The 27,286-nt window shown below is 40.4% G+C and overlaps 1 protein-coding gene across 1 annotated transcript in view; it reads right to left on the reverse strand.

Moving 5' to 3' along the window:
- ADAMTSL1 (ADAMTS like 1) overlaps positions 1-27,286 on the reverse strand; it is an 863,772-nt gene that overhangs the window by 25,432 nt on the left and 811,054 nt on the right. Inside the window, 1 exon segment of the mRNA XM_014460878.2 lies at positions 383-595. Within this exon segment, the coding sequence (XP_014316364.1) occupies positions 383-595 (213 nt within the window).

Below are 27,286 nucleotides of genomic sequence, written 5' to 3' on the forward strand. Positions count from 1 at the left end.
GTGGTTCCAAATCTGTCTTATTTTGGAACCAAACCAACAGACAAAATTTGCATTTTTCGTAACAGGCTACTTTACACTCAACTGCGTGTTTTCTTTACAAATTCACCCAGCATAAAGGAAATGCATTTGACTTTACTACAAGATGGTGTTTCCTGGGTCCCACCTATGAGAGCAGCACTGACTCTTCCAGATTCTGCTGCTGTGGGGCCTGGTGGCTCTGCTGAGGGGCCTCATGGGATGGAAACATGGTTCAGCGTCAGTTTTCACATTCTAGGGACCATTGGAAACCAGAAGTCATTTCGTCCACTACAGAACTAGATTCTCAGGGGGACTCACTTGTTCAAGAAATAAGCCCAGCACCCAAAGTCCCAAGGGTTCTTACCTTGGATGATAAGAGAGGCCTTCTGCACGAGCACGCCTGCCTCGTTCTGGGCGAGGCAGCTGAATTCCCCCTGAGACTCGTTGCTTAGATTGGCAACCTGGAGAATCTGTCCAGCTGCCAAGATGTGATGTGTCAATCCTGTGACAGTGGCAACTGACTGGCCACCATGGAACCAGGTGATATTGGGGGTAGGGTGACCTTGGATGGGGCAGCCTGGAGAGGAGAGGAGAGGAGAGGAGAGGTAAGCTACCGGTAAAGCCAAAAAGGGCACATTCCTGATGAGTTGTTTTAGTGTGTTTGTGGCTCTAGGGGCCCTGGGTACAACATGGTCCTCCCAGGGCATTTTTCTTCTGCTTGCCATTCCCAAGCAAACAGGAGATGTTTGTGTACTCTGGGTTCTGGGAACATGACTATTATTCGTTCAATTAAGTAAAAATTCTTGAAGGACACAAAGTGCCTATTTCTACCTATGTCCCTGTACTGACTTAAAAAAATGAAGCAATTCATATTTACTCATTGAACACTTTTTGGAGTTAATTAGTTCCTACACCAATTTTATAATGAAAGAAATCATTTCTTCAAATGCAGTGAGTTCAAAAAGGTACACACTATATAGTAATAGTTAAGAATCAAACTTTAGTTGGTAAAAGTCTAATATCTGCCTCCATTTTACTCTTATTTTTAAAATATATTTTATTGATTTTTTACAGAGAGGAAGGGAGAGGGATAGAGAGTTAGAAACATCGATGAGAGAGAAACATCGATCAGCTGCCTCCTGTACCGCCCCCCCCGACCACTGGGTATGTGCCCGCAACCAAGGTACATGCCCTTGACCGGAATCGAGCCTGGGACCCTTCAGTCCACAGGCCGATGCTCTATCCACTGAGCCAAACTGGTCAGGGTCCATTTTACTCTTTATGTGATTTTTCAAGCCAAAATTTTTCAACAGAGACTAGGAAAACAATTTTAAATACTAATTTCATTTCTCTATAAGTCAAGAACCTTGGCATTCAGACAATTCTTACCAAGCCTGCACTGGACATGTACAACATCACACTTATTTACACAGTCATTGAACATATTTTGATACATTAAAATTCCAAAATATTAAACGGAGATACCGTATCAACTAAAGGCTTTGTAGCATAGAATTAGTAAAATAAACTGAGCGGTTGTGAGAGAAAACTCATTTCCTCTCATTTCAGAGTTCTTGCTGAATTTGCTGTTGTGCTCCCAGCAACTTAGCTTCCACTGAAAATTTACTTGGAAGTTTAAAACACATGATAAGTCATTAAAAATTAAAATATTAGAGGATTTCCTTCAGTTAAAAAAAATCTATTGGTAACTACTATTCTGGGGACAGTTAAGATTATCTTTCCTCTTGCAAGAAAATAGCCAATGACAGAGTATAAAAAAAAAGCACGCTAATAAAACTGAAATACAAAGCAGAAAATGATGAGATCTATGACACACATAGATGGCCATCTGCATGGATGTGTGTGCCTATGGGTCTGTAAAGAAAAGGGATTTTCTAGTGTTGGCTTGTTTTCTATTCTGGGGCAGCACTGTTAGGATTGGTATAGGAGGCAGACTTAACAGAGGAAAGGCCCTTAGATATCATCTAGCCCACTTCCAGAGGAGGAAACCAGGGCTCAGAGATGTTAAGAGACCTTCCCAAGGTCAACGAATAGGCCTTCTGATCCCTTGCCATGTGTACTTGTTCAGCTGGGCACCAGCATTATGCAGGCACCTTGTTACCTACATCCTTTGTCTGCTCACTCCTTTCAGCACCTTGCCCTTTCTTTCTGCTTTTACATTTTTATTGTAATTGTGTAGGTTGAAGGGGTTGGAACAGACTACTCTGAAGAAGGGCCCTGGAAAAGTAATGCTAAAATCTGCATAGGAAGCTCAGTATAGGATATAGTGTTACAGGAGCAATTTTTTACTCTTCCCTGTATTGACTCCCTCTGCCATGTAACTGTGCAGTGCCCTCCCATGATGGGTGCGCTGTACTTCCCCACCTCCTTCCTGACCTTGGCCATGTGACTACTTTGGCCAATAAAGTGAGTTAGGTGTTACACTAACAATAAACAATCTGAAGAGGAAATTAAGAAAAAACAATTCTCCTTACAGTAGCATCAAAAAGAATAAAATACTTAAGAATTAGCTTAACTAAGGAGGTGAGACTTGTGCATTGAAAATTACAAAACATTGCTAAAAGAAATGAAAACATGAATAAATGGGAGGATATCTCATGTTCATGGATTGGAAGATTTAATATTGTTACAATGTCAATAGTCCTCAAAGTGAACTACAGATTCAATTCAATGGCTATCAAAATCCTGATGATGTTCTTTTGCAAAAATAGAAAAATCTATCTAATAATTCAGATGGAATCTTTAGAGATCCCAAGGAGTCAAAACAATTTTTAACCAGAAGAACAAAGTTGAAGGTCTCACACTTACTGATTTTAAAACGTATAAAACCACAGTAATTGAAAGAGTACAGTACTGGCATAAAGACAGACATAAAGACAGACAGATAGATAGAAACCCCAGAAATAAACTCTTGCAGATATGGTCAAATGACTTTCAAAATGGGGGCCAAGAGCATTCCAAGAGCATTCAATAGGGAAAGGACAGTCTTTCCAACAAATGGTGCGAGGAAAACTGGACATCCACATGCAAAAAATGTTGAATACATCACATGTAAAAATTAACTTAGAATGGGTCAAAACCTAAACCTAAGAGTTAAAAGTAAAAAATCTTAGGAGAAAACATAGGGGACAAGATTCATGATAATAGCTTTGGTGAAGATTTCTTGGAAATGATGCTAAAAGCACAGATGGCAAAAGAAAAATGAGATAAACTGGAGATCATCAGAATTGAAAGCTATTGTGCAAAGGACACTTATCAACAGATTGAACAGGCAACTCACAAAATGGGAGAAAATGTTTGTAAATCATAGATCTGATAAGGCAGTAATAGCCAGAATATATAAATAATTCCTACAAAAATAACAATCACAAACAACCACATTAAAACACAGGCAAAGAATTGAATAGTCATTTCTCTGAAGATATACAAATGGCCAATAAGCACACGAAAAGATACCTGCTCAACATCACTAATTATTACAGACATTAGGATGGTTATAAAAAAAATCCAACAACAGAAAATAAAAAGTGGTGTTAAAGATGTGAAGAAATTATAACTCTTGTACGTTGGGAATGTAAAAAGGTGTAGTCGCTGTGGAAAACAATATGACAGTTCCTCAAAAAGTTACACATATAATTTAGCAGTTCCACTTTTGGATATGTACCCAAAAGAACTGAAAGTAGGGACCCGAACAGGTATTTTTACACCAACGTTCGTAGCAGCATTATTCATAGTAGCCAATGGATGACAACAACCCAAATGTCCATCAATGGGTGGACAAACAAAAATCAGATACATTTGATGACATGGATGAACCCTGAAAACATTAAGTGAAAGAAGCCAGACGCAAAAGGATATTGTATAATTCCACTTATATGAGATACATAGTGTAGTCATGTTCATAGAATAGTGATTGCCAGGGGCTGGGGGAAGGGGAAATGGGGAATTATTATTTAATGGGTACAGAGTTTCAGTTTGGGATGATGAAAAATGGTGGAGATGCAGAGCATGATGACTGCACAATAATATGAATGTCATTAATGCTACTCAACAGTACACTTAAATATGGTTAAAACAGTAAACTTTATTTTGTGTGTATCTGACCACAATAAAAGAAATGAGGCAGATGTGCTGGTGTACCAGCTCCAAACACTAGACCTCAAGAGACCTTGCGAGTCCTTGCTTGTGGTCCTGTGCTGTGGCCATTGCCAGTAGAAGAACAAGCCTGGACTGGCCTGACGATCCCAAGAGGAGGATGAGGGAAACATGGCAGACAGCCAAGTCACCCTAGACAAACCCAGTTTAGATAAGCTGAGCTAAATAAGATCAGTAAGAATAAATGATTGTTATTTGAGGCCACTGAATCTTGTTTTTCTTTTCTTTCTTTCTTTTTTTTTAAATGCAATTTCTTTTTCTTCTTTTTAAAAAATGCTTCTCCTCCTTTTTCATGGCAATAGTTAACTGATGCACTTAGGGAGAAAATAATCCCTTCCAGTTCTTCTCCTTGATCCACGTGTTACATTGTAACTAGTTTATTAATATGAGTAATAGGAAGAAAGCAAAGGGGAGGCCAGACATTGTAAGCATAGTTACTGGGCATCTTTACCAGGAAGCTGTAATTTTATACCCCCCAGGGAACCACAGGTCCCTTCCCTGCAAATAACTGGGGCCAGAGGTCCAACAAAGGGGAAGATGGGCGCATGAGCAGTGAAGTCGGGGTGAAGTAGGGGAGATGCCTGTCAGTCTAGCCTGGGAACTATGAATTGGCTAGAGGGGTTGAGCAACTGCAAGCGTGCAATATCCTGAAGGACTCATTGGTTAAGCTTCTAGTTAAAATCTTCAAAGAAACTTTCCCTCTCTTGTTCCTTTTGTTTCATTCCTGCTTCCTTGCACTCACTTGTTCTGGCCTGTGTGGTTCAGTGGTTGAGAGATGACCTAGGAACCAGGAGGTCATGGTTCGATTCCTGGTCAGGGCATATGCCTGGGATTCAGGCTCGATCCCCAGTAGGTGGCATGCAGGAGGCAGCTGATCAATGAGTCTCTCATCATTGATGTTTCTATCCCTCTCCCTCTCCCTTCCTCTCTCTGAAATCAATTAAAAAAGTAAGTCATGCTTTTTTTAAAAAAAAGAAATTCCTCCATTAGTAACCACTAAATTAGATGATCTTTAAGGTGCTTGTAGATTCCAAGATTCCTCAATATCATCTCAAACTCATCTCCTCCCACACCCATGTAGCCAAGGGCAAAATAGATCTATATTCGATGTATACTTAGATCAATATATAGTGAAACTGAACTATGTAAATGAAGGGCTCATGGAAGAGATATTATATTTGGAGGTTATTTACAATTAAAATAAGCAGAGACCAGGGATACAGAGTAGGAAGGGGAGGGCAGTCTACAAGTGGTGTGAGCAAAGATGCAAAAATGAGAAAACAGGTGTTGTGGCTAGAAGAAAATACCAGTTGACTAAAACATGGGGAACACAGGTGAAGCTGGCATGGTGGGCGTTGCAATGGGAAGGATGTTGAAGGCCAGAATCTGGTCTTTTGGGAGCAACTGAAGAAGGGGCGTGATGCAATCTAAATGGGCTTTAGGTGGATCAGTAAGGTGATTATTTGCAAGATGCACTGGGCTGAGAGAAAGGAGATTCTAGGATTTCAGTTCAGATGTGGCAAGAAGTGAGACATATTTGTCAAGGTTGCTCTGACAGGATGTGAGCAGGAAAGTGGTGGAGATAAAGAGGAGAAGCTAAAGATACTGCAACACTAGAGGGACTACTAATAGAATTAGGTAAGTCAGGAAAGATGGGTAAGTTTAGTTTAAAGAATATTGATTTTAAAGGTTGTTATGAAAATCCAGGATGGAAAATCCATTGAGGTTGTAAAGATAAAAGTGTAAGTCAGAGGTAAGAGCTGAAGACACAGATTTTGGGACCCAGTCTCATATATGTGTGTAGAAGAAACCTTCAGTGAGGAGAGATCAGGCCTCAGGACAAATCAGTGGGAGAATTCTGGCATTCAGTGATTAAAGAAGGAAGAGGAGGTAGTAGAGGAGACTTACTAGTAGAAGAAGTGATCTGAGAAATGGGAGAAAAATTGAGACTATGTGATATGGAAATTGACTAAGAAACACATTATTAGTAAATAAGAAATTAATAACTTGTGAAATGAAAGAGTAGTTTCATTAGTTTATGAAAATAACTAACTGAACAATCCCCCCTTTCAGATAAGATAAATGGTAAAATTCACTACAACTCATGTCTGAATGGTCAGTAATTCCAAGTTAGTGGAATTGGAAATAAAAGTGTTTGTATAATCAAAATATCCCATTTAATGCTCTGCAAACCCATTTCTTTATTTAAGAGATAATTTATCTCTGGGTCTTGAATCTTTAGAAGTGGGCCAATAACCGGGTTATTAAAAAGATGAATTAAAAATGAGGGTGAATGAAAATTCTTCAAATGTTGCAAAACAGGAACAGAGTAGATCTTGGTCAGAAAATTCTTAAAACAATTTGGGGATTCTAGCATCCAGGAATGGTGAATAACTTAGTTGGACTTATCTTCCTGCAGGTAACAATCATAAAATATAAACAAATGAAAAAATTACATGAGACAAAAACTCTTTGAAAGTACTGAGGTGTGACAAAAACCAATAGCAGAAACAGGAGGGAGAGCTTAGAAAAATCCAGGTACAACATGTGTGATTTTCTAGCTTGTGGTTTTCTGCCTGAGAAAACTGCTTACTCTCCACATGGCTCAGGGAGCTGGGAAACTTACAGCTTTACTGATTTGAGATGTCAGAGGATAGAGTCTGGGGGCTTTTTATAACAGCTGGAAAGTTAAGGGGAAAATCCTGGAAGAGTCACAGGGGTGATAAAGTTCAAAATATGCACAAATCTTGCACAAATTCTTAATGGGCAGATCCCAGGGGACTCAGAAAAAGATCAGCAACTAAGCTGAATTAACAGAGTACAAAGTTTAGTCTGTGTCCATTGAAGGGAAAACAAAGAGTTGGAATTTTAGTTTAGTGAAGTTAACTACCTGTTGGAACAAAAACAAACACTCTTCAGAGAAGAACAACAGAATCCAGAGTCTCTACAATATATCATCTATAATATCCAGAATATAATAAAAACCCACTGGGCAAGACAAAATGTAACCTATGCTGAAGAGAAACAGCAGTCAGTAGAAACCAATCCGGAGATGATGCAAATGTTATAATGAGCGGACAGTGACTTTAAAGCAGCAATTATAAGTATATAGGAAAATATACTCATAATAAATTAACAGATGGAGTATCTCAGTAGTGAAGTTGAAACTATATAGACAAATTCTAGAGCTGAAATGTACAAAAATAAAATGGAAAATTCATTAGAAGTGCTTACTATAAAATTAGAGATGGCAGGAGAAAGTGTCAGTGAACTTGAAGATAGTTAAGCAGAAATTACCCAATGTGAAGAACAGCGGGAAAAGATTGAAGAAAAATAAACAGAGTTTATGGATCTTTATGAAAATATTAAAATGTATAATATATGTACAATTAAAGTACAAAAAGGAAAGAAGAAAATGAGACAGAAAAATATTGGGAAGAAATAAAACTACCAAACCTCTCAAATTTTTGGAAAACTAAAGTTCCAAGAAGGTTGACAAACCACCTAGGAACATTACAGTCAAACTGTTGAAATTAAAGGAAAAAACTTGAAAGTCATGATGGAGCAATAAGGACTGGGTTTCCTCTCCTGCCTTAAATAACTAGAAAACTGGACAAAAATGTATGAAATGACTGTTTTTAGACATTAGGCACAGACAGTAGAGGACTGTGATGTCTGAAATAAGAGAAGCATTAGGTGAGCCCTATGAATTCCCTGGCTTCCTGCCTGGAGTCACATTCTAGACTGCAAAGCATGGAGGGTATATTAGCTTCCTAAGGTTGTTAATAACAAAGTACCACAGACTGGGCAGCTCAAACAGTAATTTATTGTCTCAGTTCTAGAGACTAGAAGTCTGAGATCAAGGTGTTGACAGAGTTACTCCCTTCTGAGGGCTGTAAAGATAATCTGTTCTATCCCTCTTTCCTATCTTCTGGTGGTTTGATGAAAATATTTGGTGTTCCTTGGCTTATAGATGCATCACTTTGATCTCTGCTTTCATGCCCACATGGAGTTTTCCCTTAAGTGAGTGTCTGTCTGTATGTTCACATTTCCTCTTTTTGTAAGAACACCAATCATATTAAGGCCCACCCTTATGACTTCATCTTAACTTGATCATCTGCAAAGACTCTATTTCCAAATTAGATGACATACAAGGTACGGAGGGTTAGGGATGTTAACATTTTTTTAGAGGACACAATTCAACCACAAAGCAGAAGAGTGTCTCACGCAGAACATAGCAGTCTGGATGAATTGATGAGACAGAACTGAGTTCAAAGAGGCTGAGGCAACTGGAAGTAGTTAAGAAGAATTCTGGAGATATGGGTGCTACATAGAAAGAGAGCTCCAGAAATTTGCATAAATTCTTCTTCAGTCTTTGCCCAATTGAATATGTACATGCATAAGACAAATTTGGTAAGACTGAGAAAAGACCAATCAGGGACCTGTATTTTAATATTTACCAAAGCTCTAAGAGGGCTGGAAGACCTTCATGTTCTCAACAGCCAGAGTGGCACATCCTTACTGATAATCTGGAGCATTCAGCAGGGACTCCCGAGGGCCCTAGAGTAAAGGTTACCCTAGACTTGCCCTAATCAAGCTTAAAACAAGCCTTAAAAGATTGATTAGACTTAGAATAGCTTAACTGCTTAACAAGAAAATCCAACAATCTCTAAAAAAGATGAAATCCAGACACTTGATGATATAAAATTCACACCATCCAACATTCAATAAAAAATTACTTATTAAGTCAAGCAGCAGGAAAATGTGACCCACACCAAGACAAAAACAAGTCAATGGAAATAGATCAAGAATCAACAGGGATGGCCCTAGCCAGTTTGCTCAGTGGTTAGAGTGTTATCAGACTGAAGGGTAGCAGGTTCGATTCCAGTCAAGGGCTTGATTCTGGTCAAGGGCACATAATTTGGTTGTAGGCTCCATCCCGGGCCTGGTAGAGGTGCGTGTGGGAGGCAACCAATCAATACCCTTAGGTGAGGATTAACAAAAAATAAAAATAAAAAAAGAATTGACAGGGATGATGGAATCCTATCCTCCATAATAAAAGGGTAATATGCAAATTGACCCTAACAGAACGACCACTTGACCAGTCACTATGAGGCGCACTGACCACCTCTTGGTCCCTTTCCCCGGCCAGCAGGCTCCGATTGCCCCATGGCGAATGAGGAACTGGGGGGTAGGTGGTGGCGGGGGGCAGGGCCGGCTGCCGGCAGCCAGGAAAGATGGCCCTGATGCAGGCCAGGCCTAGGGACTGTACCCGCGCATGAATTTCATGCGTAGGGCCTCTAGTTATTAGATAAGGGTATGAAAACAAGCTATTAAAACATGGTAAGTATTTAAAGGAAAACATGGAAGTTATACAAAGAATTGAATAAACTTCTAGAAATAAAATATTTTATGAAATAAAAAACCACTGGATAAACTTGCTAGAAGAATAAATTCTATAGAAAAACAATTTTTGAAACTGAAGATATAGTAATGGAAATTATCCAGTGAAAGAGAGAAAAAAGACTGAAAAAAAAATCAAGTGATCAAACATATGTTAGACAAGGATATAGTTACAAAGGTGCATCTGTCAAAAGTCTATGGTTAAGAGTTGTACATATTAATGTCTGCAAATTTTACCTAAAACAATAATTAGTAGGGAGGGGTGGAGAGTAGGTGGAAGTACTAATAAAAGAGAAATGCAGAATATTGATTACGGAAGCTGGGGGATTACTATATGGGGGTCATCATGCTATTCTGTCTACTTCACACATATGTGAAGTTATTCATAATGAAAAGGAAGAAACTTGTTTGCACCGTCTAGTCATTTATTGGCAGGAATGACTCAGTGTCCAAAGAATTGCTTTTCACATATTCTGCTTATTCAGCTCTATGCTTTTTTAAAAATAAAGTTTTAAAAACAACAAAAAAATATTGTTGTTCCAGCCTGTTATTTGCAGATGTTTCCCCAAATATTTTATAACCTGCCAAACTTAAAAATTCCTCCTGGCCTTCATTCAGCTCTGTTGAAGTCAGAGATCACTTTCACTTGTACATCTGTCACCCTTGATTCTGACAACTTTAGTTTGGTTGTCCTGTATGGCAGAAACTGCTAGTCATCCCCTCATGTCGATCCTCTCCTTCTTACAGTAAAAGAGCCCCTGAATTTGAGTTAGGTGTGTAGCTGCCTGGAATAGAGACATTACCCATACGCCCTTGCAATAAGGTGTGGGCCTCGTGATTACATTCAGTGAAATGAGGGAAAGTGATGTGTATGCCTCCCCGGACAAGTCTTTAAAAGAAAAGAACTTGTACTTCTCGCCCCTTCCTCCAGCCTGCTATTGTGAATGTGTGTGTGGAGCAAACCATCCCGGCCTAGGTGGGTAAGGGCAATATTCCAGGATGTCAGAGCAACAGGAGTTTAACCATTTTTTGCCTGGGTCCCTAGGTAGCGGTAGGTTGCCAGACCATGACTGGACCCTTTTCCTGCCTGTTGACTGCTATTGAGGTGTTTATTAGAGGTTGCTGAATGTATAGCCTAACTATGACAGTCCTAAATATTTCCTTACTGAGGCAGTGTCCATCTGCTAAATAGGTTATTGTATTTTCCTTCACATGTAGACAGTGACTCCAGAGGAAATGTTCTAGGAAAGTCTATTTTCCACAATTAAATAAAAGCAAAGACCCAAACAAACTAATTATAATTAAGTAAATGAACAAATTGCCTTTTCTATCACTAATATGTCTTTCAATGCTTTCCACTGGATACATAGCTTCTTCTCCTTAAAAATGTACTTTGTCCTCGGAAGCATACCCTCTTCGGCACATGCAGTGCGAGCCCCGTGCTTTCTGTCCATGTTTATGTGCGCGTCTCTGTGTGTACACAGTGGTCTCTGAGGTTTGCCAACAGCAATAGTCAAAATAAGGACTCTTGCATGAATTCCCACCGTGTATGTTCCCAGTGAATAATTATCCGCGTTTCACTGCTAATGAGAAAACCTGGCTTGTAACAGGGGTTCCTTTCTGTCATGGACGTTTCTCATTTGTTAAAGTAAAAGAAATACCAATCACTTCTCGAGGGTGAGCAATCGCCGTGAGTGCCAGGTTCAAGGACACCAAAAACCATGTGCTAACGTATTCCACACATCAAGAGGAGCCAAACAGTGAACCCCTCCCCCGCCCCATTGCTTCAGAGAGGAAGTTAACAGTGTTTCATGCAGGGCTCGAATCTCCTTTTCTGATTCCCTCCCAGCCACGTGATGTTGCCCATGTCCACCCTCACCCCAGGAAACAGTCAGTCAGCAGGGACTGACTTCTGTCTCCCCTCAGCCTCAGTTATTACAGGTCTTGAGTTGGTTCGGTGGCTGAGGAGGGAGCGAAGCTTCGTTAATGAGAGTTCTGGCAGCAGAAAGCCTCTCTCTATCAACTCTTCCTAACCAGTGAAAGAAAATAGTGCCCTTAGGCCTCCATTCTTGGGTCCACTGTGGCTCTAAATTGAGCCAAAGCCAGGTATGATTCACATATGTGTGAGGGTTTTCCTGCTAGTTTCACCTACTTTAAAAAAATCACATTAGCTGGAGAGTGGTAAAAGCTTAGAATGGAGATGTGTACTATAAGAAAAATAAATTATATGTGAAATGGTATCTTCTGGGAGTCAGTTCAGCTATAACCTGCCACTAAGTTGACACCCCTGATTAAGTCTAATTGACCACAGTGATTTTCTTCACTTTTGTCTCCTATTTCACATTGGTTTCTGGAACTAAAATAGCGTCACTCAGGGAAACAGCCTGAGTTCAACAGGTAAGGGAGACGTGGGGGTAGAAAGCCAGGGGGCCTGGTGCCCTGGCTTCCACAGCCGGTGCGGTAGAGGCTGGCTCACCTTACAGGCGGTGGGAGAGGCTGCCTGCTAGGCACCTGTCTAGAAAGAAGCTCTGAACTCATCATGATCATTACTCAGTGGATATTGCTGCTAAGCAGCAGGATTTCTGGACTGCTAAGAGACAAGCAAGCAGTTTGATTTGCGGGCTTCTTTGGAGGGTAGAGCAAGCCAACGCAGGCGTTCATTTAGCTGCTCGCCACTGGAGTGAGCCGCACATCCAGAGCTCACTTTCGTGAGTTCTTAGCCTTAACGAGCAGAAGGCAAGTGTTCAGAGTGCATATATGCCCCTTCCCTTCTTCCCTTCCAGCCAAAAGCTCAGCTGAGCTTGATACATGGATTATGCGAAGCAAAAAACATAAATGGACTGAAAGAGGCTCCCAGGAAGGGTGGCTTGAAGATGGGGAAACGCAATCTGGGAGAGGGGGAGATTGAGTGTTGTCGAGGGCTTTCACAACTTCACTGCTACCTAAAGCTGTGGCGGATTAGGACGCGCCATGTAAAAATATAAAGACGTGGCATTATGACTTCAGGAGCTGGCCCCGGGCCTGTCAGCATTGCCATTAGAATCCTGTACTTTTCACGGACTTAAAACTTACTATAAAAATGATGTGTGCTGGGATGAAACTTGGCACTTGGTGGAGTCAGTCTGGGAGTCCTTTCCTTAATTTAATTTTACAAAACTGGAAAACATGCAGCTATTTAAAATTTATGGAGAAATCTCTGTTCTGCGCGTGGTATATGGTATGTACGGGCCTTGCTCTGAGGCTGTGGAGTGACCGGATGAAATCAGGGATTCCGCGTTTCCTGGCTCCCTCTCCTTTCAGGTTCCCCTGGGTGACAGAGATGGTCTCTAAAGCAGCACTGAATGAGTAGGGACTGGCACCAGGCAGGAGACCGAGAGCCGTGATTAATTCACATCGGAAAAAAAACACAGTTCCTTACTCCCCATTTGTCAGCTGGGCCCCAGAAGGCTGTGGAGAAGACAAGCAGCTTTAATTTTCACTCCGATTTCTGGGACCTCCCAAAAAGCTGGTCAAATAACCAGGCCAACACTCTTCCCATGCACACTTGCCCAAAGAAAACGAACTTTAAAACATTCCTGGAAAAAAAGGAACTATAACAAGCCCATTTTCCATTCCCCAAATGTCTTTTTACCCCTAGGGCAAGCTCTGGGTTTCCATTGGCAGGGGGTACGCGAATGTCTCCATGCTCCTGGGCATCTGGTGGAAGAACTTGATATATTTCTCAGCATGAAAAGCAGCTCCGTCCAGATTTATGACTTGATTAAGGCCTGGTCTCCTCCAAAGGGAATTGGTTGTGGCCTGGTTACTGCCTTCACCTATCACCTGAGGGCCTGGGTATTCTCTTACAGGTAAGAAGGCGAGATGCCACTTATGATGCCCATGCATACACAATCCTGGCTGTGAAAAGAGGACTGCATTGTGGACGCTGGCGCTGGGCAGTCCTGACCAACATGCTTACCCAGGGTTAACCGGGCCACCTGGGGAACGGGTGGGGGCAGGGGGCTCTAGGAAATTGGTCCAGTTTCATTAACTTCACAGTAGTGTTGATTGGGACTGAAGCTATCTCAAGTGGATAATACCCAGCATTCCCAGGTGTCCTTCTCTGCCAGTAGGCTCTTGGCATAAAACACACCTTTAAAAACACAGCATTTTTCTTTTAAAGTTTCAAATTTCTGGGTTTATAAGCCCTGGTTGACTCTACCCTCAGGCTTCTGGCAGGTGCTACCTGGCCTGCAGGACGGGAGACTAAGATGACCCAGAGGGGCCCGGCTGCAGGCTGCCCGGGTCTGAGGAAGAAGGTTCAGTCCGCTGACCAGATGGCCTTTTAATGAACTCCAGAATGTGGCTCATGCTTGGGGCAGGCCATACTTTTTCTAAAAAATTTTTATTAAGTTATTACATATGTGTCCTTATCCCCATGTTACCCCCCCATCCCCCCCACTCATGCCCTCACCCCCCTGTTGTCTGTGTCCATTGGTTAGGCCTATATGCTTGCATATAAGTCCTTTGGTTGATCTCTCCCTGGTTGATCGCTCCCCCGTACCCCCACCCTCCCCTACCTTCCCTCTGAGGGTTGACGGGCTGATCAATGCTTCTCTGTCTCTGAAGCTGTTTTTGTTCATCAGTTTATGTTGTTTATTATATTCCATAAAATGAGGGAGATCATATGATAGTTATCTTTCTCTGACTGGCTTATGTTCACTTAGCATAATGCTCTCGAGGTCCATCCCATGCTGTGCAATGGAAAGAGCTCCGTCTTTTTACGGCAGCCAGACCATACGTTTGGGTCCCAAGTCAGAACTCCCCTCTGTGTGGTGAGTTTAGCGATTACACCGAGTCTAGATTCTGTAAGGAAGGAGACTGCTGATTCCTTCCCATTTGGTTCGAAATGGGACAATATTTCAGGACTTTCAAGAAGTGTTCTGTAATAATCAAGGTGCAACTGCTGTGAGAAGGAAACAGTTTCAGAGGAAAAGCCGTGGATCCTATAACTATTCTCTTCCCGTGAGTAATATAGCCATTCTCACCCCCGCACTCCAGCCAATGGAGAGGCCAGCTAGAAAGTACCCAGATTAGGTTGGGGAAACAAAACAAAAGCCAGCCGCAGCTCAGAGCCAACATGCCTTCATGAACTCAGCCTAGGTTTGGCTGTGTTTATGGGCCAGAGCCTTTGCAAAAGAAATAAAAAACCCCACGGGCAAAAAAAGAGAACCTTTGCTCATAGCCCTGTACACACCCCATTTCAGTCCTCTTTTGCTGAACCAAAGCCACAGAACAACAGTGGATATGAAGAATGGCTAATATTCATAGCAGGTATCCTGAGAGGCCTCGCGGGGGCATGCCGCAGAGTTCAGCGGCAAGTCACAGGAAGGAGCAACTGCTGACGAGGAATTCCAGAGTGAGCCAGGGGTGGAGCTGGGCGGGGGGGAGCGGGGAGCATGAAGACCTTCCCCGAATTTATTATTCCTATGGAAGTCTCCTGGGTCTTGAGGTTCTAGAAACTTCTCAACAAAGTAAAGAAAATAATAAACAATTGAGTGAAGTGAATAAGGGGGAGAGTTAAGCAGGCCAACTGCAGGGGGATGTGAGCCATGTGGAGGGAGAATGAGGAGTAAGGAGAGGAGGTGGTGGTGAGTGTAAGGATGCTGCTGGCTGGCTTCTGCTGGGGGAATCATATATTCTGGCGGTGATGGTCTGGCCTTTGGCAGCCAAGCCTGCAGAGTGGGTGGTTTGTGAAGGGCTCATAAGTAGAGATGTCCTACAAAGAGGAGGAAAGAAACCTACAACCGTGACTGGAGAGGCCATTGCAGCAATGTGACGTGCTGTCCAAGGAGAGTAGTGTCCAAGTGCCCGCTCTTTGTCTTGCAACATACATTTCTCCTACTGGTTTGTTTGGATCCTAATCCTCCCTGAGTGTGGTTCCCAGATCTGCCTGGCCCTATATATTTCAGAGACCTCCTTGGAGCATCTAGTGGGCTCCCTGAAGACTTGGGGAGAAATAGTAGGTTCAGATCTCCAGGGCCATGCTAACCTTTGAAAGAATCACCTGGACTTAAAGGCCCCAAACCCAAAGCTGTCTCCAAGTGAGACAGAGCACATGCTATATTCTGCTGGGAACAGATGACTGACTTGATCAAATTCATTCGTTTTTGGATTCTCTAAAGCACTCACATCAGGTGAAGGTAGAAGGTCTAGGATGGAAAATGCATTTTGAAACAGGCAGGATTACCTAATCTCTGTATAACAGATAGAAGTGAGAATTACTGTTCCTATTAAGCTCCCTAAGCACTCTAAGTACAGCAGAGGTATGAAAGCCTAAAGGTCGACTTGGGCAGAGCAAGGACACTCAGTATGGCAGGGGAAAGGGTTATGCCTGTTAGTCAGTAACCTCATTGGGAACCTGTATTCCACTTTAAAATACGCAATTAGCACTCCACTAGAGTTTTGCTCCCAGATCTTTCTAAAGACTAAAGGTGAGAAATCTCAGAAAACAGAAAAGACAACTTTTTCCTATAACAATGAGATTTTTTCCCCACTAAAATGCATTTCTGGATTATGATTTTTTGAGGGGGGAAATGTGCATGAACAGTATTTACAATAAAGTGCTCTTTGCTTTGTCAAAAATAATGTCTTAAAAACTAAGCAATAAAAAGAAACTGGAGATCCAAGATGGCAGCCAATGAGAAGGCAGGCTTCAAGATAGTGTGCGAGTGAGAGAGCTAAAGGAGAGTGTGTGGACATGTAGGGAGTGTCTGTATTTGTGAGTGAGGGACAGTTATATTCCACAGGACTGTTGGGGACTGGAGGAGAGGCTCCCCTGGCCGGGAAGCCTCTACTACTGTGGAAATCTCTCCTGGAGTGGATGGCTCTGCTGCAGAGACCACGCCATCTTAAAGGGGAGAGCAGCTGTGATTGGACGCCCAGCCTTACCTTCAACCGGGAAGAACTTGGATACCTCCTGGGACCCTACAACCACAACACCCAGGGACCAGCTGCCTCTGCTGCTAACCCACGAACACCAAGACTCCAGCCTCTCCAGCCACGAGTGCCTAAAATGTTTGTCCAGGGGGAGACAAGGTGGCAGCCAAATAAGCGGACGGGTCCTGTGCCTTCTCACAGAGCAGATAGAAGAACAGCTGAATTGAATAACATCCACCTGGAATTGGCGAATTAAACACAGCTGGTGAGGCAATCCATGGATGGAAAGGTCAGAGATTGCCTAGAGAGAATCAATGCAGGAGGGAGAGAGCTACATAACCAGACACCCTGAGAGGAGGGAACATGGGGGGACAAAGAAACAGCCCCCATACAAAAGAAAAGGAGGAATCACTGGAAAAGGAAGTAAACAAAATGGAGGCAAGCAATATGTCAGAGAAAGAATTCAGAGCAACGGTCATAAGGATGCTGAAAAGGATGGAAGACAAATTCAACAATATGTGTAAGAACCAAGAGGAAATGAATAACCAAGAAGAAATGAAGAATGGCATTGGTGCAATAAAGAACACAATAGAAAGCATGAACAGTAGGCTAAAAGAAGCGGAGGACCACATCAGTGAACTAGAAGACAAGGTAGGAAAAAATACCCAAGCAGAGCAGCAACTGGAAAAAACAAACAAAAAAACAGGAGGAGAGCCTAAGGGAATTTTGGATCAACACAAAACAAAACAACATCCGCATAATAGGGGTGCCAGAAGAAGAGGAAACTGTGCAAGAATTAGAAAACCTGTTTGAAGAAATAATGACAGAAAACTTCCCTGGTATTGGGAAGAAGAAACACACACAAATCCAAGAAGCTCACAGAATTCCAAACAAGATGAACCCCAAAAAGCCAACATCAAGACACATCATAATTAAATTGGCAAACACAAATGACAAAGCAAGAATCTTAAAGAGAAACCAAAAGTTACCTACAAGGGATCTCCCATCAGACTATCGACTGGTTTCTCAACAGAAACACATCAGGCCAGAAGGGAATGGAATGAAATATACAAAGTCATGCAAAGAAAGGGTCTGAATCCAAGAATACTGTACCCAGCAAGGCTATCAATCAAAGTTGAGGGTGGAATCAGGAGTTTCACAAACAGAAAAGGACTAAGGGAGTTTATTACCACCAAACCAGTAATGCAAGAAATGCTAAAAGGGCCTGCTGTTAAAAGAAGAAATAGGAAGAGAAGAAGGAACACAGGCATAAAGAATAAAAATGGCGACAAACAAGTACCTATGAATAATAATTTAAATGAAAATGGTTTAAATGCCCCAATCAAAAGACATAGGGTAGCCGAATGGATAAGAAAACATGACCCATGTATCTGCTATCTACAGGAGACCCACCTCAGAACAAAGGACTCACACAGACTGATGGTGAAGGGATGGAAAAAGGTTTTTCAGGAAAATGGAAATGAAAAAAAAGTTGGGGTAGCAATACTTATTATCTGACAAATTAGACCTCAAGGTGAAGGCCATTACAAGAGATAAGGAAGACTACTTCATAATACTAAAGGGAGCAATTCAACAAGAAGATATAACTCTGGTAAACATATATGCACCCAATACAGGAGCACCCAAATACAGAAAAAAACTTCTGGAAGATATCCAGGGAGAGATTGACAGCAATACAGTCATAGTAGGGGACTTTAATACCCCACTAACACCACTGGACAAATCCTGTAAACAAAAAAATCAGCAAAGAAACATCAATCCTAAATGACTCTCTAGATCAGATGAAATTAATTGACATCTTCAGAACATTCCACCCCAAAGCCACATTCTTCTCAAGTGCACACAGGTCATTTTCAAAGATAGACCACATATTGGGACACAGGCAAAGTCTCTTCAAATTCAAAAAGATAGAAATCATATCAAGCATCTTCTCAGACCAGAATGGCATAAAATTAGAATCAACTACAATAAAAACAATGGAAAAAATCAAACAACTGGAGGCTAAATAGCATGCTATTAAACAATGATTGGGTTACCAAAGAGATCAAAGAAGAAATAAAAAGCATCATGGCAACAAATGACAATGAAAACACAACAATCCAAAATCTATGGGACATAGTGAAAGCAGTCTTGAGAGGGAAGTTCATAGCTCTACAAGCATACAGCAAAAAAACAAAACAAAACAAGAAACAATGGTAATAAATTACCTAACCCTACAACTCAAAGAGTTAGAAAGAGAGCAAGAAAAGCCCAGAATAAGCAGAAGGAAGGAAATAATAAAGATCAGAGTGGAAATAAACGACAGAGAGACCAAAAAAACAATACAAAAGGTCAACAAAACCAAGAGCTGGTTCTTTGAAAGGATAAACAAGATTGGTGAACCTCTAGCCAGGCTCACCAAGAAGCAAAGAGAGGACCCAAATAAACAAAATCAGAAATGAAAGGGGTGAAGTAACAACCGATCCCACAGAAATACAAACGATTATGAAAAAATACTATGAACAACTCTATTCCAACAAAATGGACAACCTAGATGAAATGGACATACTCTTAGAAAAATACAAGATCCCAAAACTCAATCAGGAAGAATAAAAAACACACCTGAATTACGCCGATAACTACCGAAGAAATTGAAGCAGCGATAAAAAAGCTTCCAGCAAACAAAAGTTCTGGTCTGGATAGGTTTACAGGGGAGTTCTACCAAGCATTCAAAGAAGAATTAAAACCTATCCTCCTCAGACTATTCCAAAAAATTCAAGAGGAAGGCACACTTCCAAGCTCTTTCTATGAAGCCAGCCTTACCCTAATTCCAAAACCAGATAAAGACACCACAAAGTAAGAGAACTACAGGCCAATATCCTTAATGAACATAGATGCTAAAATCCTCAACAAAATTTTAGCAAATCAGATTCAGCATTACATTAGAAAGATCATACACCATGACCAAGTGGGATTTATTCCAGGGATGCAAGGATGGTTCAATATCCACAAATCAATAAATTTGATACATCACATAAACAAATTGAGAGATAAAAATAACATAATCATATCAAATGATGCAGAAAAAGCATTTGACAAAATCCAACACCTTTTCTTGATAAAAACAAAGTGGGAATAGAGGGATCATACTTCAACATAATAAAAGCCTTATATGACAAATCTACAGCCAACATCATACTCAATGTGCAAAAACTAAACTCATTTCCCCTAAGAATGGGAACAAGACAGGGATGCCACTTTCACCGCTTCTGTTTGATATAGTACTGGAAGTGCTAGCCATAGCAATCAGACAAGAAGAAGAAATAAAAGGCATCCAAATTGGAAAAGAAGAAGTAAAACTGTCCTTATTCCCAGATGACATGACACTATACACAGAAAACCCCAGATTCCATGAAAAAAAAACAAACAAAACTACTAGACCTAATAAATGAGTTTGGCAATATAGCAGAATACAAAATTAACACCCAGAAAGCTATGGCCTTTTTATACACCAATAATGAACTCACAGAAAGCGAAACTAAAAAAACAATCCCATTTACCATTGCATCAAAAAAAAAATTAAGATACCTAGGAATAAACTTAACTAAGGAGGTAAAAGACCTGTACTCGGAAAACTACAGAACATTGAAAAAAAGGGATAGAGGAAGACATAAACAAATGGAAGGACATACCATGTTCATGGATTGGTAGAATCAACATCATTAAAATGTCCATACTACCCAAAGCAATCTACAGATTCAATGCAATCCCCATTAAAACAACAATGACATATTTCAAAGATCCAGAACAAGCTCTCCAAAAATTCATCTGGAATAAAAAAAGACCCCAAATAGCCACAGCAATACTGAGAAAGAACAAAGTTGGAGGGATCACAATACCAGATATCAAGCTATATTACCAAGCCATGGTACTCAAAACTGCCTAGTACTGGCACAAGAACAGAGATATAGACCAATGGAACAGAACAGAGAACCCAGAAATCGACCCAAGCCATTATGCTCAATTAATATTTGACAAAGGAGGCAAGAGCATACAATGGAGTCAAGAAAATCTCTTCAATAAATGGTGCTTGGAAATTTGATCAGATACACGCAAAATAATGAAACTAGATCACCAACTTACACCATACACAAAAACAAACTCAAATGGCTGAAGGACTTAAATGTAAGACGGAAACCATAAAAATCCTATAAGACTCCATAGGCAGCAAAATAGCAGACATATGTCATAGCAATATCTTTACTGACACAGCTCCTAAGGCAGTGATGGCGAACCTTTTGAGCTCAGTGTGTCAGCATTTTGAAAAACCCTAACTTAACTCTGGTGCTGTGTCACATATAGAAATTTTTTGATATTTGCAACCATAGTAAAACAAAGACTTATATTTTTGATATTTATTTTATATATTTAAATGCCATTTAACAAAGAAAAATCAACCAAAAAAATGAGTTCGCATGTCACCTCTGACACGCGTGTCATAGGTTCACCATCACTGTCCTAGGGCAATGGAGACTAAGGAGAAAAATAAACAAATGGGACTACATAAAAATAAAAAGCTTCTGCATAGCAAAAGAAACCATCAACAAAACAACAAGAAAGCCCACTGCATGGGAGAACATATTTACCAGTGCTATTTCAGATAAGGGTTTAATCTCCAAAATTTACAGAGAACTCAAACAACTTAAAAAAAGGAAGATAAATAATCCAATCAAAAAATGGGCAAAGGACCTAAATAGACACTTTTCGAAAGAGGACATATAGAGAGACATATGAAAACATGCTCAAAGTCACTCATCATCTGAGAGATGAAAATCAAAACAACAATGAGATACCATCTCACACCTGTCAGATGGCTATCATCAACAAATCAACAATCAAGGACAAGTGCTGGCAAAGATGTGGAGATAAAGGAACCCTCCTTCACTGCTGGTGGTTATGCAGACTGGTGCAGCCACTGTGGAGAACAGTATGGAGTTTCTTCAAAAAGTTAAAAATGGAACTCCCATTTGACCCAGTGATCCCACTTCTAGGAATATATCCCAAGAAACCAGAAACACCAATCAGAAAGGATATGTACACCCCTATGTACATAGCAGCACAATTTACAATAGCTAAGATTTGGAAACAACCTAAATGCCCATCAGCAGATGAGTGGATTAAAAAACTGTGGTACATCTACACAATGGAATATTACTCCACTATAAAAAAGAAGGAATTTTTACCATTTGCAACAACATGGATGGAACTGGAGAGCACTATGCTAAGCAAAATAAGCCAGTAGGAGAAGATAAATATCACATGATCTCACTCATATGTAGTATATAATGATCAACATAATTTGATGAACAAAAATAGGTCCAGAGACAAATGGCAGGGGATGGGGGGGGGGATTAGAGAGAACAAAAGGACTTGTATGCATGCATATTAGCATAACCAATGGACACAGACACAAGTGGGAGCTTGCCTGGGGTGGGAATGGCTGGGGTGGGGGGTGGGGTCAATCGAAAAAAAAGGAGACATATGTAAATCTTTAGACAATAAAAAAAGCAAAAACAAACAAAAAAACAATTAAGCAGTAGAAAGATTTTTGCCATTGTTGGTAAGGAAGCTTAGAGTAGGAGTTGGCAAACTTTTTTGTAAAAGACACATAGCAGCTATTTTAGACTGGTCATACAGTCACTGTCATAAGTACTCAACCCTGCCATTGTAACTTGAAAGCAGCCACAGCTAATGCATAAATGAAATGGGTATAAAATGGGTGTTTCTGTGCCCAAGTAAATCTTACAAACAGGGGAAAGTCTAGACTCTGGTCTAGAGTGTAAGGTCATCAGTGCATCTGAACACGGAACACACAGGGTAGTAAATACTAAGTGCCAGTGCAAATTTATTTTTACCCCAAAGACAACTGCCATTTTCATAAAAGAAGATGAATTCAATACATTCTTTGCTAATTAATAGACTTAAGTTGTTATTTTTAAAAATACCAATACATGTTCATTATAGATTAGAAATTCAGAAAAATATAAAAATAAAATAGTCCTAACCACTACAAATGTTCTTTCCCATTACACAGATGCACTGTCTTGCTGGGTAGATCAATACATCTTGGATAGTCTCTCATCAAGATCTATATCATCCTTTTAAATTGCTGCTTAAGATTTTGCATATGAATGTGTGAGAACGTTTGTTCAATCAATTCTCTAGATAATTACATTGTTTCCAATTTTTCACTCATATAAAACTATGGTTTATGGTGACTTACTTAGCATATACATCTCCGAATCCAGATATCTCCTTAGGTGACATCACTGAGGTGGCATTGCTGGGTCATTGAGTATCATTTAGAAACACTAGTACACATTATCCAGTTGCCCTCCAGAAGCATTATACTAATTTGTGTTTTCGGCAACAGTGCATGATAGTACACATCCAATTCTTGGATATTGTGGTTGATAGGCAGAATAATGGCCCCCAATAATATCCTCATCCTCATCTCTGAAATCTATCTATGTTACCATTCAGGGCATCAGAGACTTTGCATATCTGATTAAGAAAGGATGTTGGGATGGGAGATTATCTTGGAGTATACAGGTAGGCCCGATACAATCACAAAGGTCTTTATAATAGAGGGGATAGAGCAGCGGTTCTCAACCTGTGGGTTGCCCTTTGGAGGTTGAACGACCCTTTCACAGGGGTCACCTAAGACCATCCTGCATATCAGATATTTACATTATGATTCATAACAGTAGCACCATTACAGTTATGAAGTAGCAACAAAAATAATTTTATGGTTGGGTCACAACGTGAGGAACTGTATTTAAAGGGCCAGAAGGTTGAGAACCACTGGGATAGAGGGTCAGGGCCTGAGTCCAAGTCCTTGGCCATCTAACATTTAATGTTGTAAACATGTGCTGTGCCTACAGGGCAGTAATCAGGGGCCTCCTGGCAAGCAGAGCCTTCTTCCTTCTAACACAGAGTACAAAGGCTGGGCACTGCCTAGCACCCACTCTTGTTTTTCACCTGTTTTACCCTCTAGCTTCTAAGCCTAGAAGCAATTTTGTTTCTGTTTAGAAATTCTCGTACTACCAATTCCTTTCCTTTTCCTCTTCCTTTGTTGAACAATTCAATCCAAAAGCCATTATGTGAGGCCAAAGAAGGCAGTGTGTGTAGGAAGAAGGGGGGTGTCAGGTAAACTAGAGCGGGTCATTGAGCCTGAACAGGGTGAAGAAGGTATCCATCCCGAGGGTCGTGGTGATGACGTGGTGAGGGTTGTGAGAACGAACAGAAATGGGATGAGTACTGTATCATGTGGGGGTAGAGGCAGTGGTGACAGAAGATTGGCTATTTAGAGAGGGCTTTATCAAATAAGCAAATATATTAAGGATAATGCGAGTCAGAGAGTTACAATATTGAAAGGGTGAAAAATAGAATAAATCTTGTGGTGTTCAACAAGAATTGAAGATACGAGGGAGGATTCACAGGTCCCAATGTATAGATACATTTAGAAAAACCAAGCACGTGTGCATGTTTGTTTATGCATATATGTATATATACACAGATATATTCTACTTCTTTGCACTGAGCGAGCCTCAGAGTAGTGACACTCCTATACCAATGAACAAACCTGACATTGAGATCTTGGTTTCCAAATACTATTCTCTAATTCTGAAGCAGGGAAAGTTCGAGATGAGCCTGAAATATCTTGATGTGGCAGAAAATGAAGTTCTCGAAGAATTACATAGACATGTCAAGGGGTATAGAAGTCATCTTAAAGGAGCTCTCATTGGCTGAATCTGAGAAAATTTTTTACATTAAAAAAAAGGATAGCAACAGATTACAGCCCATTGAGTAAGACAGGAATCCATGAGACCATAAAGATATAATTAAATAAATGAATAATTTGAAAGTTCAATGAGAAATGAGATATTTAGCATAGTCTCAAAGTACCTCTTTACAAAATACTCACTACAAAGGGAAAAAAATGTCTTTACAATAGAGAAGTTGGGCAGATATTGCCAGAATTAACATCAATCGTGAGGGTACAATGGAAATCATGGTCATGTGATTGGGTGCAATTAGAAGAGCCCAGCATCACTTCCATGATGCTTCTGCCAAAGATGAATTAACTTGAATCTAATCATGAGGAAATATAATACAAATGCATATTGAGGGGCATATTTTAAAACAACAGGCCCATAATCTTAAAAATTGTTAAGGTCATTTACGAAAGTCAAGGGAAGCCGGAGGAATCGTTCCAAATTGAAGAAGACTTAAGAGACATGACAACTAATACAATGTGCGATTTGAGACTGAATTTGTTATTGGGACAACTGGCAAAACATGAAGGAAATATACATTGGGTGATAGGGTATCAGTGGTCAACTCAGTCTCAAATGGCTCAGGTAGAAAAAGTTCTTTGCATTATACTTTTGAATTTTTGTATAATTGAGATTATTTCAAAATAAAAGTATGGTAAAAAAAATAAATTCTTATAGCAGATCAAGAAATAAAACGAGGAAACGGGAGAGAAAAACCTGCGCTATCTATCAAGACCTCAGGATTTGGAGGACTGGGGAAATGAGAAACAGAGCAACCAAAGCAGCAACATTGCTGATGGCTCAGAAAGTGGGGTTGTTAGAACTTCATTTCACACAAGTCTAATAAGATTTTAAGTATTTTTAAAGATCAGAGAATAAAAACCATCAGCATTTGAATAAAATAAAGCTACTGTGGTACAGACTGAGTTGTCTGTAGTATTGGATAGCGAAGCCACTTGTAGAGAAAGGAAGAAAGACCCTTCCAAAGTCATGGAACAGAATGAGTTTTTTTTTTTTTTTTGGTTTATTAAACATACAAAGCTTATATTTAACCCCTGTAAAGACTTAAGTCTTGTTTGTTTTACTTTATTTTACCTGCAATTTAACTTTTCATAATAGATTTTTCTCTCTGCAACTACACCCTTTCAGAAACGATTTCCGGTGCTTAGCAGAAACATTTTTAGCATAATCTCTAGGCCCTCTCGGTCTCCCTAGTATGCATTTCTGAACTGTGATGAGTCAGTCTCTGAACCAGGGCTTTGAGCAAGGATCTGAGATGCCACAAAAAGTTCATTAAAGTTGAGAACAGCGGGATTACAAGGAGAATAATTAAGAGGAGGTGCAATCGTTATTGTCTATGTAGGAACACTGTGGTCATTTTCTTCTGGGCCTAGGAAGCTGGCAGGACAACAGAGGCACAGGCTTATCTTTCTTGATAGCACTTCAAAGAGTCACACATTAGACACACGGTCCCTGCCACATCCCAGAAAGAGCCTTGAATTAAATTTTGCTCTTATCTCCTTGGTAACAAAGGCACAGAGAGCTCATTATTTTTGAGCAGGCAACTGCCAACAGAGAAATGGAGAATTTCATAATCATAATGGATTGTCACATAAAAAGATTCTTGACAGAATGATGTTTTTGGAATGAAATTTGTCTTTCTACATACCTTTTGGAGATAAAGTACTAAAGGTGAAGGATAAAAGAGCTTGAACTTTTAAACAGATACAGACATATTACTAGGTTATATTTTCTAGAATAACAGTTCAGTTATTTTCATCATCATTTTCTTATTTGGCCTAACCTACCTCTGGCCCAACCTACTTTCTAAGATTTGCTTTGATAGGCTCTGGTGGATGATGGACAAAAAAAAAAAATCCCTTTTAAGCTGTATAAGTTTTCAGAGACAGTGCAAATCATTTTCTATATGCAGCAATGTTATCTGCAATCCTATTAGCATGGGGATGTCCTGGCAAAATGTCTCTCCCAGAATGTTCACAAAAACATTTAAACAAAACCGAAACCCAACTACAGTGAGTTCCGTACTGTGACTTTAAGGGACTGAAATGTGATTCTGACTCATTCCCCCGCTCCCCTTCCTACCAGCAAAGGGAGGTGCTTTCCCAACTGTTAGCCTATGTTTCTGTGGACTGTAAGTCGTGTGATGGTCAAGATATCATGGGGCTCTTGGCACACAGTGAAAGTACAAGAAATATTTGTGGAATAGAACTAGGTGTCCAATCCAGATTTTATTCCTTCATTGTTGAATAATTAATACATATACTTGATCAAAATCTAAGAGGTAACGAAAGGAATGCTGTGAAATTCTTCCTTACTCCCCTTCCCCCAACCACCTGGTTCCTCTCCTCACTGACAACTTTCTTGTATGTGTGGAAGGTACTTTTTGGGCATGAAAAAGGAAATTGAAGCTGATGCCCCAAAGAAAACTATACCTTTCCGTACCTTCCTTTTTTTCTTTTTCTTTTCAAGTGTAAAATACAGTTCAGTAAAAATACTGAATATTTTTACTGAACTGTATTTTACCTCTGGAGGCCTTCAGGTCTAAGGAAGTCCTAAAGTTATAATGTTAGCAATGCCAACGCCCCTGGAGAACAAGGAGAGGAAGCTAAGATAGGTGCCTGCGTGCGTGTGTGCGTGTGTAGGGGTGTGTGGTGGGTTTGGCTTCAAAACTCTTATCCAGAAGACAAAAAGGTATCTTAAAGCAGAAGCTGGCTAGCGATTCTGCTTCATGAAACATAGAAGACACTGACGCTAATTATGATCAGAGGTTAAACAAACTTTCCACAATACCTGCCAACCTCAACTCCAAAACATAGCAGGGTGCATAGCGCATGAAAAGGGGAAAGACTGCAAACCCCCACAAGTGGGAATAGGTAACTGACTTGAGACAAGACACCGCTTGCATTTTTATT

This window comes from Myotis lucifugus, unplaced genomic scaffold, assembly GCF_000147115.1.
Source record: "Myotis lucifugus unplaced genomic scaffold, Myoluc2.0 scaffold_144, whole genome shotgun sequence".
Classification (NCBI taxonomy): domain Eukaryota; kingdom Metazoa; phylum Chordata; class Mammalia; order Chiroptera; family Vespertilionidae; genus Myotis; species Myotis lucifugus.